The sequence below is a fragment of the Geotrypetes seraphini genome, chromosome 17 (genome assembly GCF_902459505.1).
Source record: "Geotrypetes seraphini chromosome 17, aGeoSer1.1, whole genome shotgun sequence".
In the NCBI taxonomy this organism is placed as follows: domain Eukaryota; kingdom Metazoa; phylum Chordata; class Amphibia; order Gymnophiona; family Dermophiidae; genus Geotrypetes; species Geotrypetes seraphini.
Genome location: NC_047100.1, coordinates 46047728 through 46071850, shown reverse-complemented (window position 1 = coordinate 46071850; position 24123 = coordinate 46047728). Strand labels below are relative to the sequence as shown.

The window sequence follows — 24123 nt, the reverse complement described above, 5'->3', positions numbered from 1 at the left end:
CCCAACTTGTCCCCTCCCTCTGTAGTCTAGCAACTCAGTGCTCCCTCCTCCCACCCCCTCTCCTTTCTCTTTCCCTATGTGCCCCTTCTATCTGGGGATCCAATCAGAGTTCAGCAGGCGGGCCAGCAGCTAACCAATGAAGATGTGTGAGGCCTTAGCACATGCTGCCATGTCTCCAGTCCATAACAGGAAGTCTTGGTCAGAGTAGGTAGGGGACAAGGTGGGCCTTCAGCTTGCATATGCTGATGCCCTGTGCTTCCTTGTTAAACCACCAACCTGCTTGCTAGACTAGTTCTGGATGTTCTTCCTGCCACTGATTGAGAGGGAGGATACATATGCCACCATTTGCCATCCCCCGAATCTTGGCACTTTAGGTGACTACCTAGCTTGCCTAATAGAAGTGATGGCTCTAGTTGGAGATAGACATACAGGTTGGTAGAGGCTGACTGGTGGGAGAAGAGAATAGGCAATGAAACCAACTACAATGTGGTTAGGGGAGAGTGTGGGCCACAAACAACTAGATAGGGCCACAGCTCATAGTTTTTCATGACTCATGCTAAGAGCAACAAATCTCACACAAGTACCCCAGGTTACCCATAATGATAGATACTTAGGGCTATCAGTCAATAAGGTCAAAGTAAAGGCATCTAAGGGTTATTCTTACCTTCTGCTGGATTGGTTTTCTTGGTTTCTTCAACTGGTTGCAACACTGACTTATTGGACCAATATAATAAATATTCAGAGATGATGTACTGTATGTGAGTTTTTGGAAACACAAAGATATACATCTTCAGATGTGATCTATAAGTTTGGAAATCAAATAACTGAGTTCTGTTTTGGTGGGCCAAACTGCATGGGGAAAAATACCAAACAAAAATGAATGTCAATCCAGAAACTTAATTTGTACTTAAGTGAATGCTAAGGTTGCATTTTTAGCTATCATGACAATTTACCCTAGACTTAGTTTTCAGCTCTGTTTACTCTCATCACAAAGGCTAAGAGCTTTCATTGCAATTGGTGGTGTGTGAATTAATGGAATCATTATCCAGATTATAGGATACAAAGAAGAATGGCTTTTATCAAGGGTGGATCTTAACAGATAAATCTGGTCAGTTTTTTAGTTCACTACTCTGCTTTTTCAGCAAAGTCAGTTTAGGCAAGAGTGTAGCCTTTAGAGTCTCTGTTGGGGATTTTATATAAAAAGTGTTTAGTCTAGATTAGTATTTTAGGTTGCATTTCAGAGTATTCGATCAGATTAGAGCATCAATAGCAGTTGAGGAAAGTCTTGTTTAGTGTTTAACTCCTGCTCACTCTCCCCTGTCTTAATCTCTGATTTATAGTTCCTTGAACTAATTAGAAGGCTATAAACACAATTAGCTAGTAATTAGGTCTTAAGAAATTGCCTGAAGCCCAGACTAGATATATTCCATGTATTAATAAAGGAGGAAGGTATGCACATTTGGGGGCCCTTCTGGAACTCCTTTTCCCCCGTCGCAAGTAGACTTTTGTTTCTGAGATACTGTGTGTATCTTCTATTTATGCTACTTCCTCTTATCTTTTTTTTTTCTTTCTTCTCTCTCTCTTTTATTTCTTTGCTCCCTTGCCTTGGGGTGGGTGGTTGGCTGATAGGGGGCGGATGGGGTGGGTTGGGATTGGGGTTGGAGGTTGAAACTGTAAAATGTTTGAGCTTGCTATTTATTGGTTTTGATACTCCTTTTTTTTTTTTGTATTGCTGGTTCACGTGTTGGCTGTGTTTGTTCTCTGTTGCTCAATAAATATGACTTAAACATAAAAAAGGAGGAAGGAAGACCAAACAGCAGCTAGTGTGGTTAATGAGTGAGGTGAAGGAGGCTATTAGAGCTAAAAGAGAATCCTTCAGAAAATGGAAGAAAGATCTGACTGAAAATAATTGTAAACAACACAAGGAATGTCAAGTCAAATGCAAAAGAAGGCGAAGAAAGATCTTGAAAAGAAGATTGCACTGGAAGCATAAACACACAGTAAAATCATTTTTAGGTATATTAAAAGCAAGAAGTCAGGAAGAGAATCGGTTGGACTGCTAGATGACCGATGGATAAAAGGGGCTCTCAGGGAAGATCAGGACATAGCGGAGTGATTAAATGAATTCTTTGCCTCGGTCTTCACTGAGGAAGATGTGAGGGAGAAATTGTATTCAATTCTGATGAATCTGATTAATTGAATCGGATGAATTGAATTCAACTGATGAATCAGAGAAACTCATACAAATCTCAGTAACACTGGATAATGAACACTGGATAATGTAATGGATCAATTTGACAAATTGAACAGTAGCAAATCACCTGGATGGGATGCTATACATCCCAGAGTGCTGATAGAATTGAAAAATGAACTTGCAGAGCTATTGTTAGTAATTTGTAATTTTTCATTAAAAACCAGCATCGTACTGGAAGACTGGAGGGTGACCTATGTGATGCCGATTTTTATAAAGGGTTCCAGAGGTGATCCGGGACATTATACAGTAGACTGGTGAGTCTGACGTCTGTGCCGGGCAAAATGGTATAGACTATTATAAAGAACAAAATTACAGAACATATATGTAAGCATGGATTAATGAGAGAAAGCCATCTCGGTTTTAGTCGAGGGAAATCTTCCCTCGCCAATCTACTGCATTTCTTTGAAGGGGTAAATGAACATGCAGTAGCAGTTGGTTTCCATAACCGGTTGCTGGACTTGTTGGTGTAAGGCCCTGAAGCAGTGATTGTGTACCATGAAACGACCGTCGGCCTGTTTCCCTGCTTGTGTGTTTTTTTCCCACAGCATTCAGTCATTTTTGCTACATATTTGCCAGTATTTAATAAACTCTCGCAAAAGTTTTTCTTCCAATGATGCTAGGGCGCTAGAGTGTGGGATTCACCTCTATGAGGCTTTTCTTTCGCTTTAAGAATTTTATTTTCTGGCTTTTTGTGTGGTGTTTTTTTGACACCGGAGTGTTATTTGATCTTCTTTTCCAGCCATTAATATGCCACCGAAACAAGAGACCCCACCCCACCCCCTCATATCTCTGGGTCTAGCAATTTTATGACAAGGGATTCTAGCTCTGTTAACCTGCCAAAGAGGTCGGGCGAGTGTCTGATGATGTTGTCTTTTATGACAATTAGATAAAAATAGAGGGAGCATTTGAAAGGCACCCAGGAATTTTTATGTCATAAGCACTATTTTACTCATGAGAGAGGTGAAGAATTTTTTTTATTTATTTAATACATTTTCTATCCCGTTCTCCCCAAAGAGCCCCAGGACAGGTTTCAGGTCAATTTAACACAATATACAGTTAATGGGCTACAATTTGCCACAGTTACAGTACAATTGAAGGAGTTCACAAGAATAAGTCAATGATAAGCAATAGATAATTACAGCAGAAAAAAAAGAAAACCCTGCCAAACCTGAAATTTAATTTTAGTATAAGAACATAAGAAGTTGCCTCCGCTGGGTCAGACCCGAGGTCCATCGTGCCCAGCAGTCCGCACCCGTGGCGGCCCATCAGGTCCATGACCTGTAATGTGATCCTTCTCTAATCCCTTTTATCCTTCTATCCATACTCTGTATCTTCTTCAAGAGGCTGATTTATTTAGTCACTGGGATTTATTAAACGCCTTTTTCATAGTAATCAGGTGCCTTTAGGTAAACTTCTCCCTCCGTATTCGCGGTTTCAGCATTCGCGGTTTTTGGCTTGCTGGCTCCTCCTCCCCATATTACATCAGCTTGCATGAAGAAATTGCTGATTCCAAGCATTTACAGAGAAAATCACTGATTCCCAGCACTTTCTTCACCGTGTTTTGCCTCTCCCACCAGGTCTCCCACCATGTTATTCACGGTTCACCATATTCACGATGGTTTTTAATAGAAAACAGCAAATAACATGAAAAAGTTATTTGCGGTTTTTCTGTATTTGCAGGCTAGAATAAGCCAAATAGCTTCATGTCCAAAGGGACAGAGCGAGCCAGTGCTGGCTTTATCTAACTGCATGGATATAAATTTAGTTGTGATTCTGCAACAAACATAGGACATTAGGACAGACTCAGCCAGGCCCTTGTGATCACATAACCTGTGGCTAGGGTTACCAGATGTCCAGGGAAACCCAGACATGTCATCTTTTTAGAGGACACTCAAGGTGTCCAAATGAATTTCCAAAACCTGGCAATTTGCCCGGGTTGTAGAAAGACTCGAGCTCAGGGCCGCGTCTGTGGAGCCTCCGAGCATGCGTGGATGCAATGCGTTGACGTCACGCGCATGGGTGTGACATCATCACATCTGTACATGGTCAGAGGCCCTCCAGGTGCAGCCCGGACTCGGGGAAGAAAAGATGAGGTTTGTGTGGGGGCGGGACTGAAGGCAGAACAGGGCAGAGCCATGTGTCCTTTTTGGTTTTTTTAAATGAAGAAATCTGGTAACCCTACCTGTGGCTCTCTTGATAGGCAAAATAATGTGAAAAATATGCTAACCCACACAAACATAGATCCTCACAAGGTTAACCTGATAGTTCAAATGCCCAAGTGAAGGGAAAGATCTCAGAACATCACCCCAAGGATCATATTGCTATTCTCTTGTATTAATTTACCAGTCTTTTTTTATGGTCAAGTATATTTTTATTGAGCAATCCAGAAAAACAACCTAATGACACAACAAAGTCAAAAACCCAGCTCAAAAGAATTTGAAATATCCCCCCACAGAACCTCCCTCCCCCACCCCAAACCCAATACACCCCCCTCCCCCTCCCAATCCCACCCCTGGGTCCTCCTTCCAATTACCAAAAAGAAACAAAGAACAAGCTATACACAAAAGAAAACAAACAATATACACAACAAAAAGCATCAATTAAGTATCCGGCTACGAGCCAGAGGGGTCAAAGTAGTCTGGAAAACCCAGAAGGGTTCCCAAGTAGTCTGGAAAAGGCGACCTTGGCGAGAGGACAAATCAGTCACATCCCGTCGCTCCCACATCAAAAGAGCAATCATACGGCTCCTCCAAAGGGAATAGTCAGGAGCCTCAGCTTCAAGCCATTTCAGCAAGATGCATTTCAAAGCAATCACGATAGACCACTTGAGAAAAGCTGAAACTCCTTTGGAACGTGGAAAATAGGGAGGAACAGTCCCAAACAAAAGCAAAGGGGAGCTGCGGATTTTAACATGCCAAAGATTCTCAACAAAAGCAAAGATGGTAATCCAAAAATGCTGCACCTGAGGACAAGTCCAAAACATGTGTCCTAAACTGGCTTCCAGAGCCTGACAGCGAAGGCAGGCTGCGTTTAGACGAAAGTGAGCCAAATAAGCCCTTTTAGGAGAGATATATAAACGAAAAATCAATTTAAAATGTTGTTCCCAAAAGGTGGTATATTTACGAACTGCTGGTAAACGTCGGACAGCCTGAATAAGTATGTCCGAAGGCAAGTCTACAGCAAGATCACAAGACCAAGCATCTCGCAGCCGAGAATGGTCAAACAAAGGGCATTCATCCTTCAAGTGGCGATGATGGAATTTGAGGGGGACCGGCTCCTGTGAACCAATGGTAAAGGCCGTAGACAACGACTCTTGGCAGGAAGCCTGTAAAGAACTAGGAGGTAAGGAAGAAATATAATGATGGATTTGCATATAAGCAAAAAAGTCGGAAGGAGGAATATCAAATTCGGTTTGCAATTGAGCAAAAGATTTAGGTGTTCCATCATCATTAACCAAATGCCCTTTGCTTCCCACCGAACAAAACTCGGCCCATCAATCCCAGGCAAAAAAGAACCATTAAAGCGAAGAGGTAGAAAGGAAGAGACAGAGGAAGAAAGAGTGTGAAATTTACAGACCCAACGCCAAACCTTCTTCAAGGGTCGATGCAATACTTTCATAGAAAGAGATTCAGGTAGAAGAGAAGGGACAGAATGTAGATAGACACTAAAGTGAGCAGAAGAAAAACAAGAAAGTTCTAGAGAAGTGTTAGTGAACGCTGAAGTACCCCTAAAGAGGTCATTAATATGTCGCATGCCACAACCAATTGTCAGATAACGGAGATTCAATAAGCCCAAACCACCTCTATACCAGGGAGTCGCCGCCCGCTTATAAGACAAACGAGGTCTCTTACCCGCCCAAAGAAAGTTCTGGACTAGGCGCTCCAGTCTACGCTCGTCGCGAAAAGACAAATAAAGGGGAAGGACCTGAAAAACATAAAGCCAACAGGGAACTAAGAGCATGTTATACAAGTGTACCCGGCCCAGAAGCGAGAAAGGAAGAGATTCCCAAAGGTGCAACTTATTTTGTAAAGCCTGAAGCAGCGGCGAGACATTCAACCGGTACAGATCAGATAAATCTAGCGGAATGATAACCCCTAAATACCGTAAAGTGGAATCAGCCCAACGAAGAGGGACCAAAATTTAAGACTAATCTTAAAACTTTCCTATTTCAAGATGCCTTTGACAAATCTTAATCCCTACTTTGTTTATTTATTTATCTTTTTCCCAAAACTAACCTTTACTTCAGCGCGTATCTCTTATACCATGCACCCTCATCCCTCATGTCTTATCCCTTCCCTCTATCTCATTTCTTCTAATATTATGTAACTTCTCCCTTCCTCCCCATTCATCCTCACTTTCAGGTTTGTCAGTACATGTTTTATATGTTTTCTCTAATTTTTCTAATACACCAAACAACTAGTTCTTTCTAACCTATTTTAAATTTTATTGTTAACCGGTCAGATATTTGTTTTATGATCGGGATATTAAAAACTAATAAACTTGAAACTTGACTTGGAAAACCCCCCTCCAGGAAGTGCGTAAATCCGGTGGAAAAGGTAAGGCCAAGGATTTATCCAAATTAAGAGAGAGCCCGGAATAAAACCCAAATTCAGAAATGAGATCCAGTGCTGCCGGGAGAGAGTCTTCAGGGCGGGTAAGAATTAAGAACATATCATCGGCATACGCCAGGGTCTTAAGTTCGAGGTCGCCAACTGAGAGACCTCTGACCTCCGCGAACCCCCGAAGAGTGCATAACAAAGGTTCCAAAGAAAGAAGAAACAGAAGAGGGGAAAGAGGGCAACCCTGTCGGGTTCCACGAAGAATAGGGAAAGAATCAGAGCGGGTCCCATTAACAAGCAAAGAAGCATGCGGATTAGAGTAGAGTGAACTCACGGCATCCAAAAAGAACCCTCCGAGCCCCACAAACTCCAAGGTGCGAAACAGAAATGACCAATGTATGCTATCAAACACCTTGGATGCATCCAGGCTAACAAATAACGTCGGAATACGACGAGATTGGCACTGAGCAAGAGCAAGAAGAACCTTACGGACATTGTGGACAGACTGGCGGCCCCTAACAAAACCAACCTGATCGTCGTGTATAAGCTGTGGTAAATGAGGAGCAAGACGATCAGCCAGCATGCGTGCAAAGAGCTTTAGGTCAACATTTATGAGAGAGATGGGGCGATAAGACCCCGGCAAATCCGCATCCTTACCCGGCTTCAAGAGTAAGGTAATAAGGGCCTCATTCGCAAAGCACGGAAAAGAACCACGGGCAATCGCAGCATTAAAATAGGCCAACAATGGTTCATAAAGAGAAGGAGAAAAGATCCTATAGAAGTCACCCGAGAATCCATCTGGGCCTGGAGCTCGATCAGAGCGGAGTGATTTAATAGCAGACTCCAATTCAACCGCCCTGAACGGACTATTAAGAGAAGAAATCGCAGCCTCCGACAAACGAAGAAGTCCAGAAGAGTGAAGATAGTCCGTCACCATCTCCAGAGAAACGTCGTCTGGAGCATCATATAACCGACGAAAAAAGTCAAACAAAACCCTGGAGATTTCAGAAGTTTGAGACACTACCCCACCGCCCTGGGTCCGCAAAGACAAAATCGGTTTCCTCCCAGTCGTAGCGTTAACCAAACGAGCCATAAGGCGTCCGGGTTTATTCCCATAACGATGAAAACGATGCTGATAAAAGGCTTTACTCTTTTGAAAACGAGAATGAAGAAGGGAGTTCAAGGCCACCTGAGTAGACAGATAACAGTCTCGAGTCTCCTGAGAAGGGTGAAGTGAAAAGGACCGCTTCGCCAAACGCAAGGCCCGTTCGAGAGTAACGAACCCCTGGTTAATACGCTTGGTACGAGCACACAGAAATGAAATGATATGACCTCGGATCACCGTCTTCCCAGCCTCCCAAAATAAAATAGGATCATCCATGTGGGAAGCATTATTCGTGGAATAGTCCTCCCCATTGGGCCTGCAAAAAGGTACGGAATTCCGTATCCCGTGCAAGATAGAAAGGAAACCGCCAGGACGACGCTCGGAGATACGAAGAATCCAAGAAAACATCTATCCAAATAGGGGCATGATCCGATATAGACAAAGGGCCAATCTCAGCCGATTGAACGGAAGGAAACATAGAGGAAGACAAGATATAATCCAAGCAAGACCAAGTGCCATGGGCACGAGAAAGATGAGTGTAATCGCGAACTTCAGGGTGCAGGAGGCGCCAAGGGTCCACAACCGAAAGAGAGTCACAAAAGTCCGAAAGAAGGTGACCCTTAGAACCCAAGGAAGAAACGGGAGATCCGGATTTATCCTGATCAGGAGTCATGACCAAGTTAAAATCACCCAGGAGAAATAGAGGATCACCAGGAAAACGAGAACAAAGTTGGAGCAACCGCTGCAAGAAGGCTGATTCACCAGAATTGGGGCCATAAACCACATACAAAAGATAGGAGCGCCCTCCCAAGGTAAGACGCAAAAGCAAGGAACGGCCGTCAGACTCCTTATCCAAAACCTGGACACCAATGGGAGAAGACTTGCGGACCAACACAGCAATGCCCCCATGACGGCCCGAAGAGGAAGCAAAATACACCTCTCCCACCCAGGATCGACGCAACTTAAGATGTTCTGCATCGGTTAGTCTAGTTTCTTGTAGACATGCAATATCTGACCGATAACGCTGTAGAGCAGCAATCACTTTGGATCTCTTAACAGGCGACGTTATCCCCCCTACATTCCAAGATGTAATTCTAAAAGGGGTACTCACAGCTGAAAGTCAGAAAAGATGCGAGAGAAGAAAAAGGAAACCAAAAGAAAGCCACCCCAAGGGCCCTGCCCCCCCCCCAGAGTAGCAGTATCCGCTTAAGGAACACATTGCAACAAATGAAAATCAGTAAATCACAGCAAAAATAAGGCAAACATAGCGAAGGAGGACCCCCCACCCCCAATACCAACCCCACCCACACCCGAACCTCCCCCATCCCAAGCCTCCCTCCCGTCCACCCTCCCTAGACCCCCCCCAAAATCCCCAGAAAGTCCCACTGCAAACATACACCCCAGTCAACAGACGTGGAGTGAGAGAAAGTCACACAAAGATGGCAACAGGGCCCCCAATCCCCCCACCCCCCAAAGCAGTAAAGAGCAAAATCCCCACACACACACTGGGAACAACCCAGCAGAACCACAACACAACAGTCCCCCTCCACAAGAGCAGAAGGAAGAGAAAGGGAAAGCCAAGGGCAAAAGCTCCAAACAACCCTAAAAAGGGAGAAACCAGGCAAAAGAATACCCGAAAACCCCCCCTTCCCCCCCAGCATTCACGCACACACTCAATCCCAGGCAAAACAATAAGAAAAGACAGAAAACCCCGTTCCACAGGAGACAAAGAGCCCAGAAAGAAAGATACCCTGTAAAAGCCCCAAACAATCCCCCATACACATCGCAAACATCCAAAACAAGCAACTGTCTCCTCCAGATATCAGAGCTTCCCACCAGAACATCGAAAACTCTCGTACCCCGTACATCCATGAAAGAGAAAGATGGGGAACCAAATTGGGTGCCAATAACAAGTAAAAGCAAAGCGCCATAGGGGCGGGCAAAGATGGCTAGGGCACATCATAAACTCCCCAACAGTAACAATCCCCAAAACAGACCCTAAACCCCGTCAAGGGAGTCCACATAAGGCAAGCAAGGTATAGGGGACACCCAAAATCCAACAGTAAGCCCAGGCAAAGCTAGAACTGTCAGCCCGGCTCAGCAGCCAGGGTGGCCCAAAACACAAAGTCAGTGCCCCAGTGCTCCAGGGAAAAAAGGTCACCGCACAGGAATGTCAGAGGCCAAATCTTCGGCCGGACCGGAGATGGGCCGAAAACTGTCTGCCCGGCTCCGCAGCCAGGGTGGCCCAAGGCACAGGCACACCGCCCCAGAACCTCTGGGAAGGAGAACACTGTACAAGAGTGTAAGGGGCCAAACCTCAGGCAGGACTCCAGGTGGGATTAGAACCGCCTGTCTTGCGCAACCTCCAGGACGGTCCAATACACAGGCTCACTCCGCAGCACCCCAGGAAAGAGGGACACAGTACAAGAACGGGAGATGATAAACCACAGGCAGGATTGTAACAAAGATCCCATACAGAAAGCAAACTCCAAGTAATCCCAAAAGAACCAATGCAAACAGAAACCATCACCAAGACTCCCAAAACCTCAAGGCGCTGATGACGGGCCAGATTCCCCAGGTAGGGCATCCATATAGGCCTGTGCTTCCTCTGCTGTGGCATAACTCTTCCAGCCGTCGGTCGTCTAAATCTTCAGGAGGGCAGGATAGGAAGGCTGGAACCGATGTCGACGTTCATAGAGGACCGAGCAGATCCTGGAAAACTTACGATGCCGGTCCTGCAGTGCAGGGGAATAGTCCTGGAATAAGCGGACTGTGGCCCCGTCAAAAGCAAGCGTGTTTCGTTTCTTTCTATAATGGCGCATCAATTCAGTCTTATGTGCTGAATTCAGCACTTTGAAGATAGTCACCCTCGCCCGGGTATGGTCGTCGGACCGCCGCCCCAGGCGGTGTGCGCGCTCCAATCTGAGGGGCCCCATCCCAGCAGGGAGCGGCAGTTCCGATTGCAGCCAGGCCTCCAAGGTGGTAAGTAAACCGGCATCCGAGACCGTCTCAGGCAGCCCAATGAGACGCAAATTATCCCTTCTAGAGCGGTTTTCTAAATCCTCCAGCTTTTCTTCTTGGCGCCGAAGCAAAGTTTTTAAAGAGGAGAGTTCTGCTGCCGAGACATCGTGGGCGTCTTCCACGTGGGCCACGCGGTGCTCCAGCTCCCCGGTGCGTCTGGTAGTATCAGCGATTGTAGATTCTAGGGAGGCTAACTGAGGGGAAAGTTGGTCAAATCGAGCTTCTAACGCCCGCACCACGGAAGCCGACAGTTCTTCTATATGCGCCGCAGAAAGCGGGAGCGCGGAACCCGGCTCAGCTCCCGCCGCCATCTTGGTGTCCATGCGCGAAGATCTCACCTCCCGATCTTTGTGAGCACAACTAGATTTCCCGCTCATAGTAGGGCTGCCTGACAGAAGAAAACGGTCCATACACCACAGAAGCACGAGCCACTGCCAAAATTATGGAAGTCCAGGAAGAAACGGGTGTAGGGGGATCTAGGGCCCCGGAGCTCGAGCAAAGCACGTCTTGCCCGGCTCAGCACATCACGTGACTCCCAGTCTTTTTTTATATACTACTCAGTCAAGTGTTTAATCTTAATCCTAATCCTTATTATAATTTTTTTTTTTTTTTTTTTTTAATTTTTAGTTTTCAAATCTTAACACCATATTAAATGGTATGTGAAAAAGCACATAAAGCTTCATTTATCTTCAACTCATTCAGAACACAACAGTAAGACTGATTTTCAACCTAAAGAAATATGAGTCGATCTCGACCTTCCTCAACTTCCTCAAACCTTTTCTCCTTTCCTCCTATATGTCCCCTTCCCTCCCTGTTTACTCTTCAGTCACCTAGAGCTTGTATAGGTTTGTGCGACTCACAAATAGAAGATTAGATTAGATTACATTAATGTTTTTGTCTGTATTGCCAGAACTGCATAAGCCGTATACTTGGAACTGCCCAAAGTCTCTGCTTGTAGTGACAGTAACCATCAATGAAAGATGTCCTTTACCACTGAATAACCAAAGAATAGGAATATGATCCTTGGGGTGGAGCTCTCTTGATAGACCCGCCCTTCATTGCTTCTCTTTCCCAGCTCAGTACCAGCTACGCACTTCACTGTCCTTCCTGACATCTCGTCCCACTCCATCCTCTGTAACAATGGCACTGAAAGAGTTCTCTCATTTGATACAAGTCATCGTCCCTCAGTTGCCCAACAGCCATCACACCTCCTCTTCCCCTGTCACTCAGGTCAATGTGGAAGCTCTGGGGGTGGAGGTGAAGAAAGGCCTTCAGGTTCTCGGGGTTGCGTCTGGCACAGCGCCCATTCCCACTGCATAGCTGAATGCTGCAGATCTCTGCGGCCTTCGTCACGTTCACGATGTACTTCCCCAGTGAAGTCATCAGGTTTCTACGCAGGTTCATGCATCGCCTCTGAAACAAAAGGGAACGTGTGGTGAAAAAAGGATGCAGCTTAAAGATCCTAGCATTACATTTAAAATGGCTTATTCATTAGCAGCAGTGGGTGGTGCTCCTGGGCTTGCCCCTGAAGGACATGAAACAGGGTACTCTGAAGGGTAATCAGCTATAGCACCCCTTTCAAGAGAAACAAGCAGCTGCGTACTTCCACAGATAAACATTTTTATCCTTACTTGGATATTGGAATTAATGTGGATTTCTATGGTCTACTTTAAGTAGGATATATTCCAGGCAACGTATCTCCTCTCATACTGTGAAAAAACTGAAAACCAGCCATTAACCGATATGTTTTCCATATGCTCAGAGATGTGGCGCTCTAATGGGGGGGGGGAGTGTTTGCCCCCTCACAGCATCCAGTCATAGTACTGAAAGGGTGGTTGATTTCACTGAAAGGGTGGTTGATCGCTGGAATAGTCTTCCACTTCAGGTTATTGAGGTCAGCAGCGTGCCTGATTTTAAGGCCAAATGGGATAGACACGTGGGATCTATTCACAGAGAAAGGTAGGGGAGGGTCATTGGGGTGGGCAGACTAGATGGGCCGTGGCCCTTATCTGCCGTCTATTTCTATATTTTTAAATGGTACTAAATGTCAATCAATCTCTGATTTTCAATAATTCATTGTTGTAAATCTTATTTCATTGTTTCTTTTATACTTTTTATTTGCTTTTTCTAATATTTTATAGCCTGACTGAAATTTAAAGTATGCCAGTACGTTAACAAGAGATCCTATCCTTTCAAAAAAAAAACAAACCCACAATAAAGGTCACCAACTAGACTTTATAATAAGCAATAGAAAAAGGAAAAACAACCTAAAGATAATAGCAAACAAAATGCCCAGCAGATAGGTATTGGGAGGAATTCTCCCCAGTCACAGAAACAGGATTTATTATTTATTTATAAAATTTATATATTACTTATAGCCCACATGGTTATTTCCCAAATCTCTATTTTTTTTTTAAATTAATCTTTATTCATTTTTAAAGCTCACAATAAGTGTAACATATAATACAATCATTTATACTTTAATATCACTTAATATATCATCACATTCTAAGTCGCATCAAATATCCCCCCTCCCTTATATCCAACAGTTATTCATAAGCAAAAGAAATCATAAAATATTCCTACCCACCCCACCCCCACCCTGGACATGTATGAACAAAAAGGAAAAAAATAATATTTATTCTATGCAGTTATTTCAATTTTTACAGTATCTTGTTAATGGCTCCCAAATAACCTGAAATTCTTTTAAATTTTCCTGCTGCATGGCAATTATCCTTTCCATTTTGAATATGTGACACAAAGAGTTCCACCAAAAGCTGTAATTCAACCTCTCCCAATTTTTCCAGTTATTCGTAATCTGTTATATGGCAACCCCTGTCATAATGAGTAGAAGCTTATTGTTATTAGAGGATATTTGGCTTTTAGCCCTCATTGACATGCCAAACAATACTTTCCAAATCTCAATGCTCATTAGATATCTGCCCAATTTTCCTACAAAAAATTAATCAAAAATATATTATAACTAGGAAAAATCAGTCTAGCACCTATTCCAAAAGATTCAAATGGAGAAATGAATGATGTCAAGAATTACAGATCAGCAGCTTCAAACCCACTTCATGTCAATCTCTTAGAAGAGAAGATTAGGTTCCCTTCTAGTGCAAAAGACATACGAGTCTTGAACAACTGGGATGTACCAGAGCAGTTCCTTCAGTCTACAGTAGGGCAGATGAGCCTGCCATTAGCACTGAGGACCCAAATGCAGCATCCAATTATGCCACCACATCCACCCTACAAAACTTTGTAAAGGTATGACTAAGGTTACCATATTTTACAAAGGAAAACCTTGGACACATTCTGCCTCCAGCCCCGCCTAGTCCTACCTCCAGAAATCATCTCCTCACTTCTGCGATAAGCTCCAGTCGCGTCTGGAGGGCCTGGAGTATGCGTGGTTGTGTGTGATGTCAACTACGCATGCTCAGAGGATCTCCATATGCGGCCACAGTTCATCGGGGCTTTCCAAAGCCTGGACAAATACTAGGATTTGAAAAGCCCATCCAGGAGTCCAGTCAGTCCTCTAAAAGATGTCCAGGTTTTCCTGGACATCTGGTAACCCTAGGTTTGAAGAGTGTATTTTTAAACTATGTACACTGATCTTTTTAATCTTCCAGGCTACATGTTGAATTTAATTGAAATACCACCCAAAGACAAATACAACCTGATCAGCAAACATATGAAAATACGATTCCCAAATCCTAGAGGAACCAAATACAAAACTATTCACTCTACAACCTTCCCATACCTGGCAGCAAAATGGTGGAATCCTTTACAAAAGTTTTGATATGAGGGGGTATTCCTTAATTGTGCTGGTAAAGGCCTATAAATCTATTTGGAAAATATATTACACCCCCCCCTTTCCTCCCCCAACAGGCTACAACCAACAGACACAAATCACCTCTCTCATCTCAGATCATTGTGTCGCAAACTTTTTAAGCTGCTGGCGCACTAATCTCGTGACTGTTACACTGGTTCGACTGTTATCACTTCTGCTGAGAGCTTACTTCCTGCACACACAGCTCTCAGTAGAAAGATTTTAACTTGGACTGAGCTTTTGCTTTTCTTCATCTTTACAAATAATTTTCCTGCTAAGGATTCTCAAGAAGCAATCTGACAAAATGAGGGCAAGGACTAGCAAGTAAATTAAGTGACCACTGGTTGGCTGAACTGGTGCAACTCATAGAGTAAAGCATGTCCATAAAAGGTGCCCACTGAGAAACTGCACAAGAAGAGCTACTGGACTTAGGTGATGATTTCAAACACTTATATAGCACCAGAAAGAAAAAAAAACACTCAGGAATAAAGAGCAATTTTCATATTTCTGTTCCAACCGGGGGCTGAATTGGTTTAAAGGAATGCACATCAACCATTTATCCCCCTCTGGCTCCTGACTTGCCTCACCAGATGCTGAAGGAGATGAAGGTGGCTGGCATACTTACAGCAGAACTGGAGAAAGAGTGGTCTCCCCAGAGTACCACCCCCGCAGCTCCCATTGCAGCGCTTTCTCCAATCGTCTGCACCAGGTCCAGCTAGGGTACAAGAGCAGCATTGATTAGAATACAGACTATACTGCAAATAGAAGGGGCAGAGGGGGTGGATTGGATTAATGCATGAGAACATAAGAACTGCCATATTGGGTCAGACCCATCAACAGTGGCCAATCCAGGTCACACAGGCCAATCCAGATCCCACAATGTAGACAGTTTCCAGGCCACACTTATTCCCACGGTTAAGCAGTGGCTTTCCCCAGATTTACAATGGTTTATGGACTTTTCCTAGTGGGGAGGTGCGGTCTACCCCAGGTGTGGCTCCCCTCCTCTCCATGAAATATTCAGTTCTTTCTTAAGAAATGTTCACATATCGATGTCAAATCATTTTTTTTATTTATCTCTGGAAAAGAAAATGATGTAATTGCATATAAAAAAACTAATGTTTTCCTTGACAAAAATGTGTATTCTAATTGAGGAATAAATTAGGACACCCTACACCAGGGATCTCAAAGTCCCTCCTTGAGGGCCGCAATCCAGTCGGGTTTTCAGGATTTCCCCAATGAATATGCATTGAAAGCAGTACATGCACATAGATCTCAGGCATATTCATTGGGGAAATCCTGAAAATCCAACTGGATTGCGGCCCTCAAGGAGGGACTTTGAGACCCCTGTCCTACACCCTAATAGCTAGTGTTAGCCCCTTTGGCTGAAATAACTGCAGTGAGACGCTTCTTGTAGCCTTCTACCAATCTCCAAGATCAGTCTGAGGAAAGTTTGGCCCACTCCTCAATGCAGAATTCTTTCAGCTGTGAGATGTTTGAGGGGTTTCTTGCATATACAGCCCGTTTCAAATCACCCCACAATGGGATTAAAATCAGGGCTTTGACTCAGCCACTCCAGGAATCTCCATTTCTTAGTTTTCAGACAGTCCTTGGTGGATTTACTGGTATGTTTTGAGTCATTGTTGTGTTGCAGGGTCCAGTTCTGCTTCAGCTTTAATTTTCTTACAGATGGTCTCACATGTTCCTCAAGCACCCTCTGATCCACAATTCATGGTGGATTCTATGATGGTGAGCTAGTCCTGCTGCAGCAAAGCATCCCCAAACCATGACACTTCCACCTCCATTCTTCACAGTTGGTTTGAGGTTCTTATCCTGGAATGCATGTCCTCTTTTTTAGTATCCAAATAATTCAATTTTAGACTCATCTGTCCATAGAACACTATTCCAGAAGTCCTGGTCTACGTTCTCTTCAGTCTAGCCTTGATGTTTCTCTTAGAGAGCAAAGGTTTCCTCCTTGCACACCTCCCATATAAGTTAAATATGTGCAGTCTCTTTCTGATTGTAGAGGCATTCACTTTCACATCAACAGTAGCAAGAACCTGCTGTAGTTCCTGTGATCACAGTATACACAGGGAAAGATTATACAAAAAGTCAGCCAAAGTGTGTGTAATAGCCAAAATAAGAACTGACTGTACTGAAAACTAGTGCACAGAGAGTGGAAAGGATTTATAAAAAATATGCTCAGAAAAGTGAAACTCTGAAGAGAGAGTGACAACCCTCTCTTGGGGTAAGAGTTTACCGTCCAGTGATGTAGTTCCTGTGATGACATTTTAGGGTTTTTGGAGATTTCTTTTAGCATCTTGCGGTCTGCTCTGGAGGTCAACTTGCTTGGATGGCCAGACCTGGGCATGTTGGCAGTTGTTTGGAAAGTCTTTCACTTGTACACTATTTTCCGGGCCGTGGAATGGCTAATGTCAAATTCTTTCGAGATCTTTTTAAATCCCTTACCAGACTTATAAGCTTTTACAATCTTCTTTCTGAAGGCATCAGACAGCTCTTTTGATCTCAACATGGTGTTCACTCTCACTGCAGCAGTCATGAGCACACCAAACTGAGGTTTAAGTAGGGCAAACCTCCTTCAAAATGCTGAATAACGATGTTCTAATCATGTGCACCTGTGTGTGATTTGAGCCATTTTAAGTGGGAGGATATGTGGTAGTGTCCTAATTTATTCCTCAGTTAGAATATACATTTTTGTGGATATCTTTTGTTTCATGAGTAAATCAAGGAAAAGTTTTGTTGTTTACCTGCAATTCCATCACTTTCTTTTCCAGAGATTAAAAAAAAAAAAAAAAAAGATTTGACATCGATATGGGAACATTTCTTAAGAAAGAACTGAATATTTCATGGGGTGTCCTAATTTTTTCACAACTGTAAATCCAGTCGCTAATGGCCAGTGTTTTGCCAGTTCAAGCTACTGCATCTTCAATAATATTCATTGCCAAACTTATCATAAAAAAGCTGTATCTCAAATGCTTGCTTACTTAGATTGGCATTGGATTTTAAGTCATGATTACAATTATATGCTTTTGTAAAGGTAAGTGTGAATTTTCAAACAAAATATCATCAAAATTATTACACAATGAAGAATTTAAGCTTGACTGTTCATTACAAGAAATTAAGAAATTGTTAGAAAAGGTTTTTATGCCTATGAAGAGACATTTTGGGAGCTTGTGAGGACAAGAGTCCCGAGCTGTGCCCTGAGGCTTTTTTGTTCCCTGCTTTGAAGAATCTGACTTATATCTTTAGAGTTTTGTAGTGCAATATATTTGACAACAGTTTGTCTTGGGTGGGATTTAATTGGATTGATATGGGCCTGAGTCTCCACCTCTATGGTTGACTACACCGCCCAGTAGACTACTCCAGGAACCTGCTTGCTGGTCTACTAGGACTGGCCACAACATCTGAAGTCATCACATAGGCAGGTATGTACTGTTTTATTCACAACTTTGGGGGGTGGGACCTCTAGGGGAGTGTGTGGAGGGGTCATACCTTCGGCCCTCCAGTGGTCATCTAGTCAGTTTGGGAAGCTTTTTGGCACTTATTCGTTGTTAAAACAGGTGTAGCCCCAAATTTCCAAATTGTGCCCTGGACATTTTCTAACATATTTGATTATGGCAGAAAAATGTCCAGGTCATAAGTTTGCCCTAACATATTCTCCTGAAATTTAGACAAACTTCAGACAAAGAACAAAGAAATCCGTTTTGAAAATAGCAATTTGGACAGTTTGGCGAGAAAAAAGTCCATCTGCTACTTTATTTATTTCGATTTTTATCCCATTCTCCCAGTAGCTCAGAACGGCCTACAAGCAAACATTCACAGGGACAATACAAAGACTATACAGTAGTTTAAGTACAAGGACTATACGGCAATTTAAGTAGAGGTTCAGAATAGAGAAGAGAGGGTAGAAGGGAGGGGGAGTTTAAGGGGAGTGAGGGGTAGATTGTGGTTCTAATTTAAGGTGAAGAGGAGGGTCTTTACCGCTTTCCGGAAGATCATCAATGAGTTCTGTAATCTGATTTGCGTGTGGAGTTGGTTCCAGAGTTGGGGGATGAAGTGGCTGTAGGAGCGTTTGCGGGCATTTACTGACAGGAGGGACCTTCCTGGGGGGATGCATAGGCGTTTCTCCATTTCCGAGCGGAGGGGGTGGGTGGGGGTGTTCAGGGTTAGCTTAGATTCTATGTAGGCTGGGGTGGTGGCTATTTTTTAGATGTTTTTCTCTTTTGAAAATGACCCCCATTGTTTCTTTAAGTGTGATTTTGGTAGTATACCTGTGTACTACTCTAATTTTAGAGAAACATTAGCATTGTTAGCAGCTAACAGCGACATATTTAGCAGTTAGTAGTTCCTCGTGGACAGATGATTTAGGAAAGGTGTGAGGATACTAAATAACCAGGGGTGCAGGAACCACAGAAGATTAAGAACCCCTGCCCTACGAGTATATGAACATCTAAGGTTGGTAGGAAAAGCAGCTTTTATGATGTTCAGGAACTCTCTCTTCAGAGACTGATTACTAGACTTACTGTTCTGTCTACACCCGAGTGTTTCTGATGTCTTACCTCAGATAGAAATTTTAAGGAACGCATGTAGGAGACTCTAGAGTATACCAGCACGGGTAGGTGAGGAATGCTGGGATTGAATTCTGCTACCCGTAGAGCCTCTTTGATTCGGTAATGCACATAATGAAGGCCTGTGATGGAATCCTTCAGTTTGTGCTGGAGGTAGATGCTTGGATAGATGGCTGTGGAATTCTTCCAGAGCCACTTCAAAAGGTCATTTCGATAAATGGATGCAGCTGTACATTGACCAGTGTACTTATCACCTTCATTCCAGTTGTGGTTTAAGCAATCAGGGAACCCATAGAAGCCCCAGAGTCCCCTTGGCCTCAATCGCTTTGCAACTTTTAGTGTTTCTGTCATTAAGACCTGTGCTGTATGTTCAAACTCTAACTTTGCAAGAGAAATAGCTTTTTTACTGGGCAGTTGTGGATACTTCCTGAGGACCCATTCAATGGAGGCCTCCTTGTAGATCTTCTTTAAGCCCCAATTTTGGTTCCACTGGGGTCGCCACTCCTCCCAGTCAATGACTGCAAGCCCCTGGAAGTCTGGGTCCAATAAATCATAAATGTCATTGGAAGCATGTACAAGATGTCTTTTTAAGTCCACATTCTGTGGTATGCCACCATTGATCCAAGAGTCATGCTGGGTGATATATGGGTATAAACCAAACTTATTCTTATAGAAGATTGTGATGTTCTGGCCACAAAAATGTTTGCCTTTGTTCTCAACAATACCAAAGTCCTGAAGAGGAAGGCTGATCCCATAAAAGCTTTGACATCTCTTTATGGGAATGTTCCACACCACAACAAATGGCTTTTGGGAGACAGCAGTATTAGAAGGTCTCTGACAACTATTTCCTCTTAACTGCATGATGTTGAACCAGAAGGCGAGACAGGTCAAAGATGTTACGTCAAAATTCATGGCGGAGGGCCTAGAAAAGTTTCTATAAGGGAAACCTTTCCACTTCCTGGACAACTTTCTTTACAAAGGTAAAACCTGAAAAAAAAAAAAAAATCCCACAAAATAAATACAAAATTAGAGGATTAACATAGTAACATAGTAGATGACGGCAGATAAAGACTCGAATGATCATTAAACAGGACAAAATTTGGTCTGATCAATGGGTAGGCAAATTTAGTCTTCACAATGAGAGAAAACCATAACTTTTACTAGGAGCAGTGGCATAGCGAGGGTGAAAGACACCCCTGCCCTGCTCCCGCCTGCAATGTATGCCCTCCCCCCTTCCCTTGTACCTCTAGTTGAAGTTGTTGTTCGCGGTGGTCAACAATGTGCTCCTCGTGACTCCGTCAGCTCTTTCTTTGACATCACTTCCTATGAGCGACACCCGGAAGTGATGTCAGCGGGAGAGCCAACAGGGTCGCGAAGAGCATTGTTGTTGACCACTGCACACAACAACCAACTAGAAGTATGGAGGAAGGGAAGGGGGCGCACAAGGGAGGGAAGAAATTGGAAGAGGTGGGGGAGCAGAGAGGAGGAGAGGTGCCAGCACCCCCACCATGGCACCCAGGGCAGACCACCCCACCTTACTACACCACTGATTAGAAGATATTTAGAAAAAGCACTGTCATTTTCCATTCATGTATTTTTCAAGATTTAGGGGGGTGCCAGCACCCCCACTATGGCCCCCAGAGCACACCACCCCCCTCACCCCACCTTACTATACCACTGACTAGAAGATAATTACAAATAGCACTGTCATTTTCCATTCATGTATTTTTCAAGCTATAATGTAACAGTCATGATCAGGTGCATACAAGGCTGGTCTTAGCAATTGCAGAGCCCTGTGTAGTTATATGGCTCCAGAAAAAGGAGGATGGATTGAGACATCCGGATTTTACTTCTACTGACAGCAATGGAAGTAAAACCCAGATGTCTCAATCCGTCCTCCTTTTTCTGGAGCCATATGGTAACCTAAACAAGTTCATTGGGCCCACCCCTAGCTCCGTTGACAAGATGGATTTTTTATTAGTTTCTCTTTATGAAATTTCAAGTAAAGACAAATCAGGCAAAAGTTGTACAGAAAACCTGACTCCAATAATAAGCACAATGCAATCATAGAAAACCTAGTATTGAACGGAATAATTTCTGATTTCCATTACTTACGTCCACTGCAATTAGGAGTTCCAATTCTCATAACACAGATCATGTAAAAATTTGTAATCCAACAAAAAAGCTCGTCATATCTAAATTAAAAGAGCAAAGCCAAGGACTGTGATTGGTCAGGGAGCTGTGTCTGGTGCCTGAATGAGTGTTCCTAATTGGCTGCCCAGTACGTGCCATGTACCAACTGGCAGCACCACTGTGAAGCAACCTTGCAGGTTAGAGCAGTGGTTCTCAACTTTTTTTTCTTTCGGGACACACCTGATGGACAGCACTTGCTTATATGACACACTGTACTCATGACTCTATGGAGTTACATGTGACACTAAACTAAACTAAACCTTGGGTTTATATACCGCACCATCTCCACGAATGTGGAGCTCGGCACGGTTTACAGGAAGAAAGATGAGAGAGGAACTACAGTGGAGAGATTAAAGAGTTAGGTGTAAAGGGGGAAGGTGAGAGGCCTAAGAGGGGGGAAGTGTTACAGTTTTGAGAATAGCCAGGTTTTTAGGTGTTTGCGGAAGAGTTGGAGGGAGCTTGAGGTTCGGAGAGGGGAGGTGAGGTTATTCCAGATCTCAGTGATTCTAAAGGGGAGGGATGACCCAAGTTTGCCTACATGGGAAATACCTTTTATGGAAGGGAAGGATAGTTTAAAAATTTGGGAGGATCTGGAGGAAGTAGGGGTTGGGGAGTTCCAGGATAGAGGGATAACGGCAGGAAGGATGCCATGTAGGATCTTGTAGGCCAGACACAAAAAAGTTGAAAAGTGTCCTTGCTCTTTGACTCGGTCCTTGGGGGAACCTTTTCTCACCAGTCCCTGTTTTCCTCTCTCTACCTGAGTCCACTCATTTGCTTAAGCTCTCCTCCAAAATCACCTACTTCCCCTATCTCCCCTATCTAGTTTAAGTCCTGAACACCAACGATGACCAGCGTTTTGCTGTCAAAAGCTGCTTCAGGGCAAAAGGATCCTTACTTTGACAGCAAAATGCTGGCCATTGTCGGCATTCAGGACCTTACTTCCTCTTTAATTCTTTATAAAAATTTCTACATGAGAAGGGGAATTGTACAGACACCATGGAGGAAACATGAGTGGACTGTCGATGGAAAACATAAGTGTTAATCATTTCAATTGATTTGAACATTTGTTTGCCACTAATAATTCCACTGCTCGATTAACACAGAGGTTTTTTGTAATGCTAACGAGGAAGCACAACTTGCTTGGCTTGTGAGAGCAACTGAGTTCTGAGCTGTGCCCTGAGGCTTTTTCCTCCTATTATTTTAATTAATACGATCATTTTTCGGCCATGAAGTTGGTTTAATATAGGGGTTACTTAGTGAAATATTATTTAGTTTTGATATAATTGAGTTTCACTTGGTTTCAGGTTTTGAATTTGATCTTTGTATACGCCCATGAAGCATGAAGGAATAGTCTTGAGCTTTTTCTTGAAAGATCCAAAGCTGGACAATATACAGAGAGTTGAAGGCATATGATATAACAGACATTACGATTATTAGTACTTGTAATACAACTTTGTCCCATATTACTCAGACGATTGAGTCTATATTGAAATTGATGGATTCATGGATGCAGGAATTTAAGTAAATTAAATCATAAGGCCAAGTTTTTTGTTGCATCTCCACAAAAAATTTCATATGAACCATCAATTACAATAGACTCAATACTGTAATCCAACAATTAAAACACTGGGAGTTGTTATTGATCAACATCTGACCATGACAAAGCTAGTAGATGCGTACCATAAAACCATATTTTGAGTTTTCTGCTTTCAAGTTCAATCATTGTTGCTGAGTCTTCTTTATTGCAATATGGTCTATTTAGCATACACGAAGAAAAAGATGGCTAGGTTTAGATTAATTCAGAATATGGCTTGGAGAAATATGATCATGTGACACCCTCCTACCGCAATATAACATTTAACCAGTTAATGTTGGGGTAATTAAAATCATCCATTATTATAGTGCTGCCCATTTCTCCAGCTTTCCTAATCTCTGAAAACATTTCTTCATCTGTCTGCCCATTTTGTCCCGGGGAACGGTAGTATAACCCAACCGTTATATTCCTTCCCTTCACACATGGAATTTCTATCCATAAGGATTCCACACTGTTATCTATGCCATGCAGAATGTTTATTTCATTTGATTCAATTCCCTCTTTAACATATAGCGCAACCCCCCCCCCCCTCCAATTTGATCTACGTACTCTGTCCTTGCGATATAATTTGTACCCAGGTAACTCAGTGTCCCATTGATTGTCCTCCTTCCACCAGGTCTCCGAGATGCCTATTGTATCTATCTCATCATTCAGTGCTATATACTCTGACTCTCCTATTTTATTTTTTAGGCTTCTAGCATTTGCATACAGACACTTCAAATTGTGTTTTTTCCTTGCAACAAGGGCCTACCTAGGAAAAGGCAGTAGGCATTTAGGCCATCCATTCACCTACTGGAAAACTAAACAAGCCTGATTAGCAGAGATTGATCCTAGCCAGATATCCAATGCCAGCAGAGAGCCCCCATCTCTTTCACTCATGCAGAAAACAGACTTTCATCAAATTCAGAACAAGTAATCACAAACTAAAAATAGAAATATGAACACAAAAGTTAACACCCCCCCCAAAAAAAAGCAATCGGGG

General features: G+C 43.2%; 1 protein-coding gene across 1 annotated transcript in view; it reads right to left on the bottom strand.

Annotated features, from left to right (window-relative positions):
• Nucleotides 1–11514: 11514 nt before the first annotated feature.
• LOC117351285 (hyaluronidase-3-like) overlaps nt 11515–24123 on the bottom strand; it is a 33167-nt gene continuing 20558 nt past the window's right edge. Inside the window, exons 2-4 of the mRNA XM_033926391.1 lie at nt 19346–20341; nt 15394–15483; nt 11515–12352 (exon numbers count right to left, since the gene is read on the bottom strand). Coding sequence (XP_033782282.1) covers nt 12035–12352; nt 15394–15483; nt 19346–20266 — 1329 coding nt within the window. The 5' untranslated portion in view covers nt 20267–20341 and the 3' untranslated portion in view covers nt 11515–12034. The remainder of the gene's footprint in view (nt 12353–15393; nt 15484–19345; nt 20342–24123) is intronic.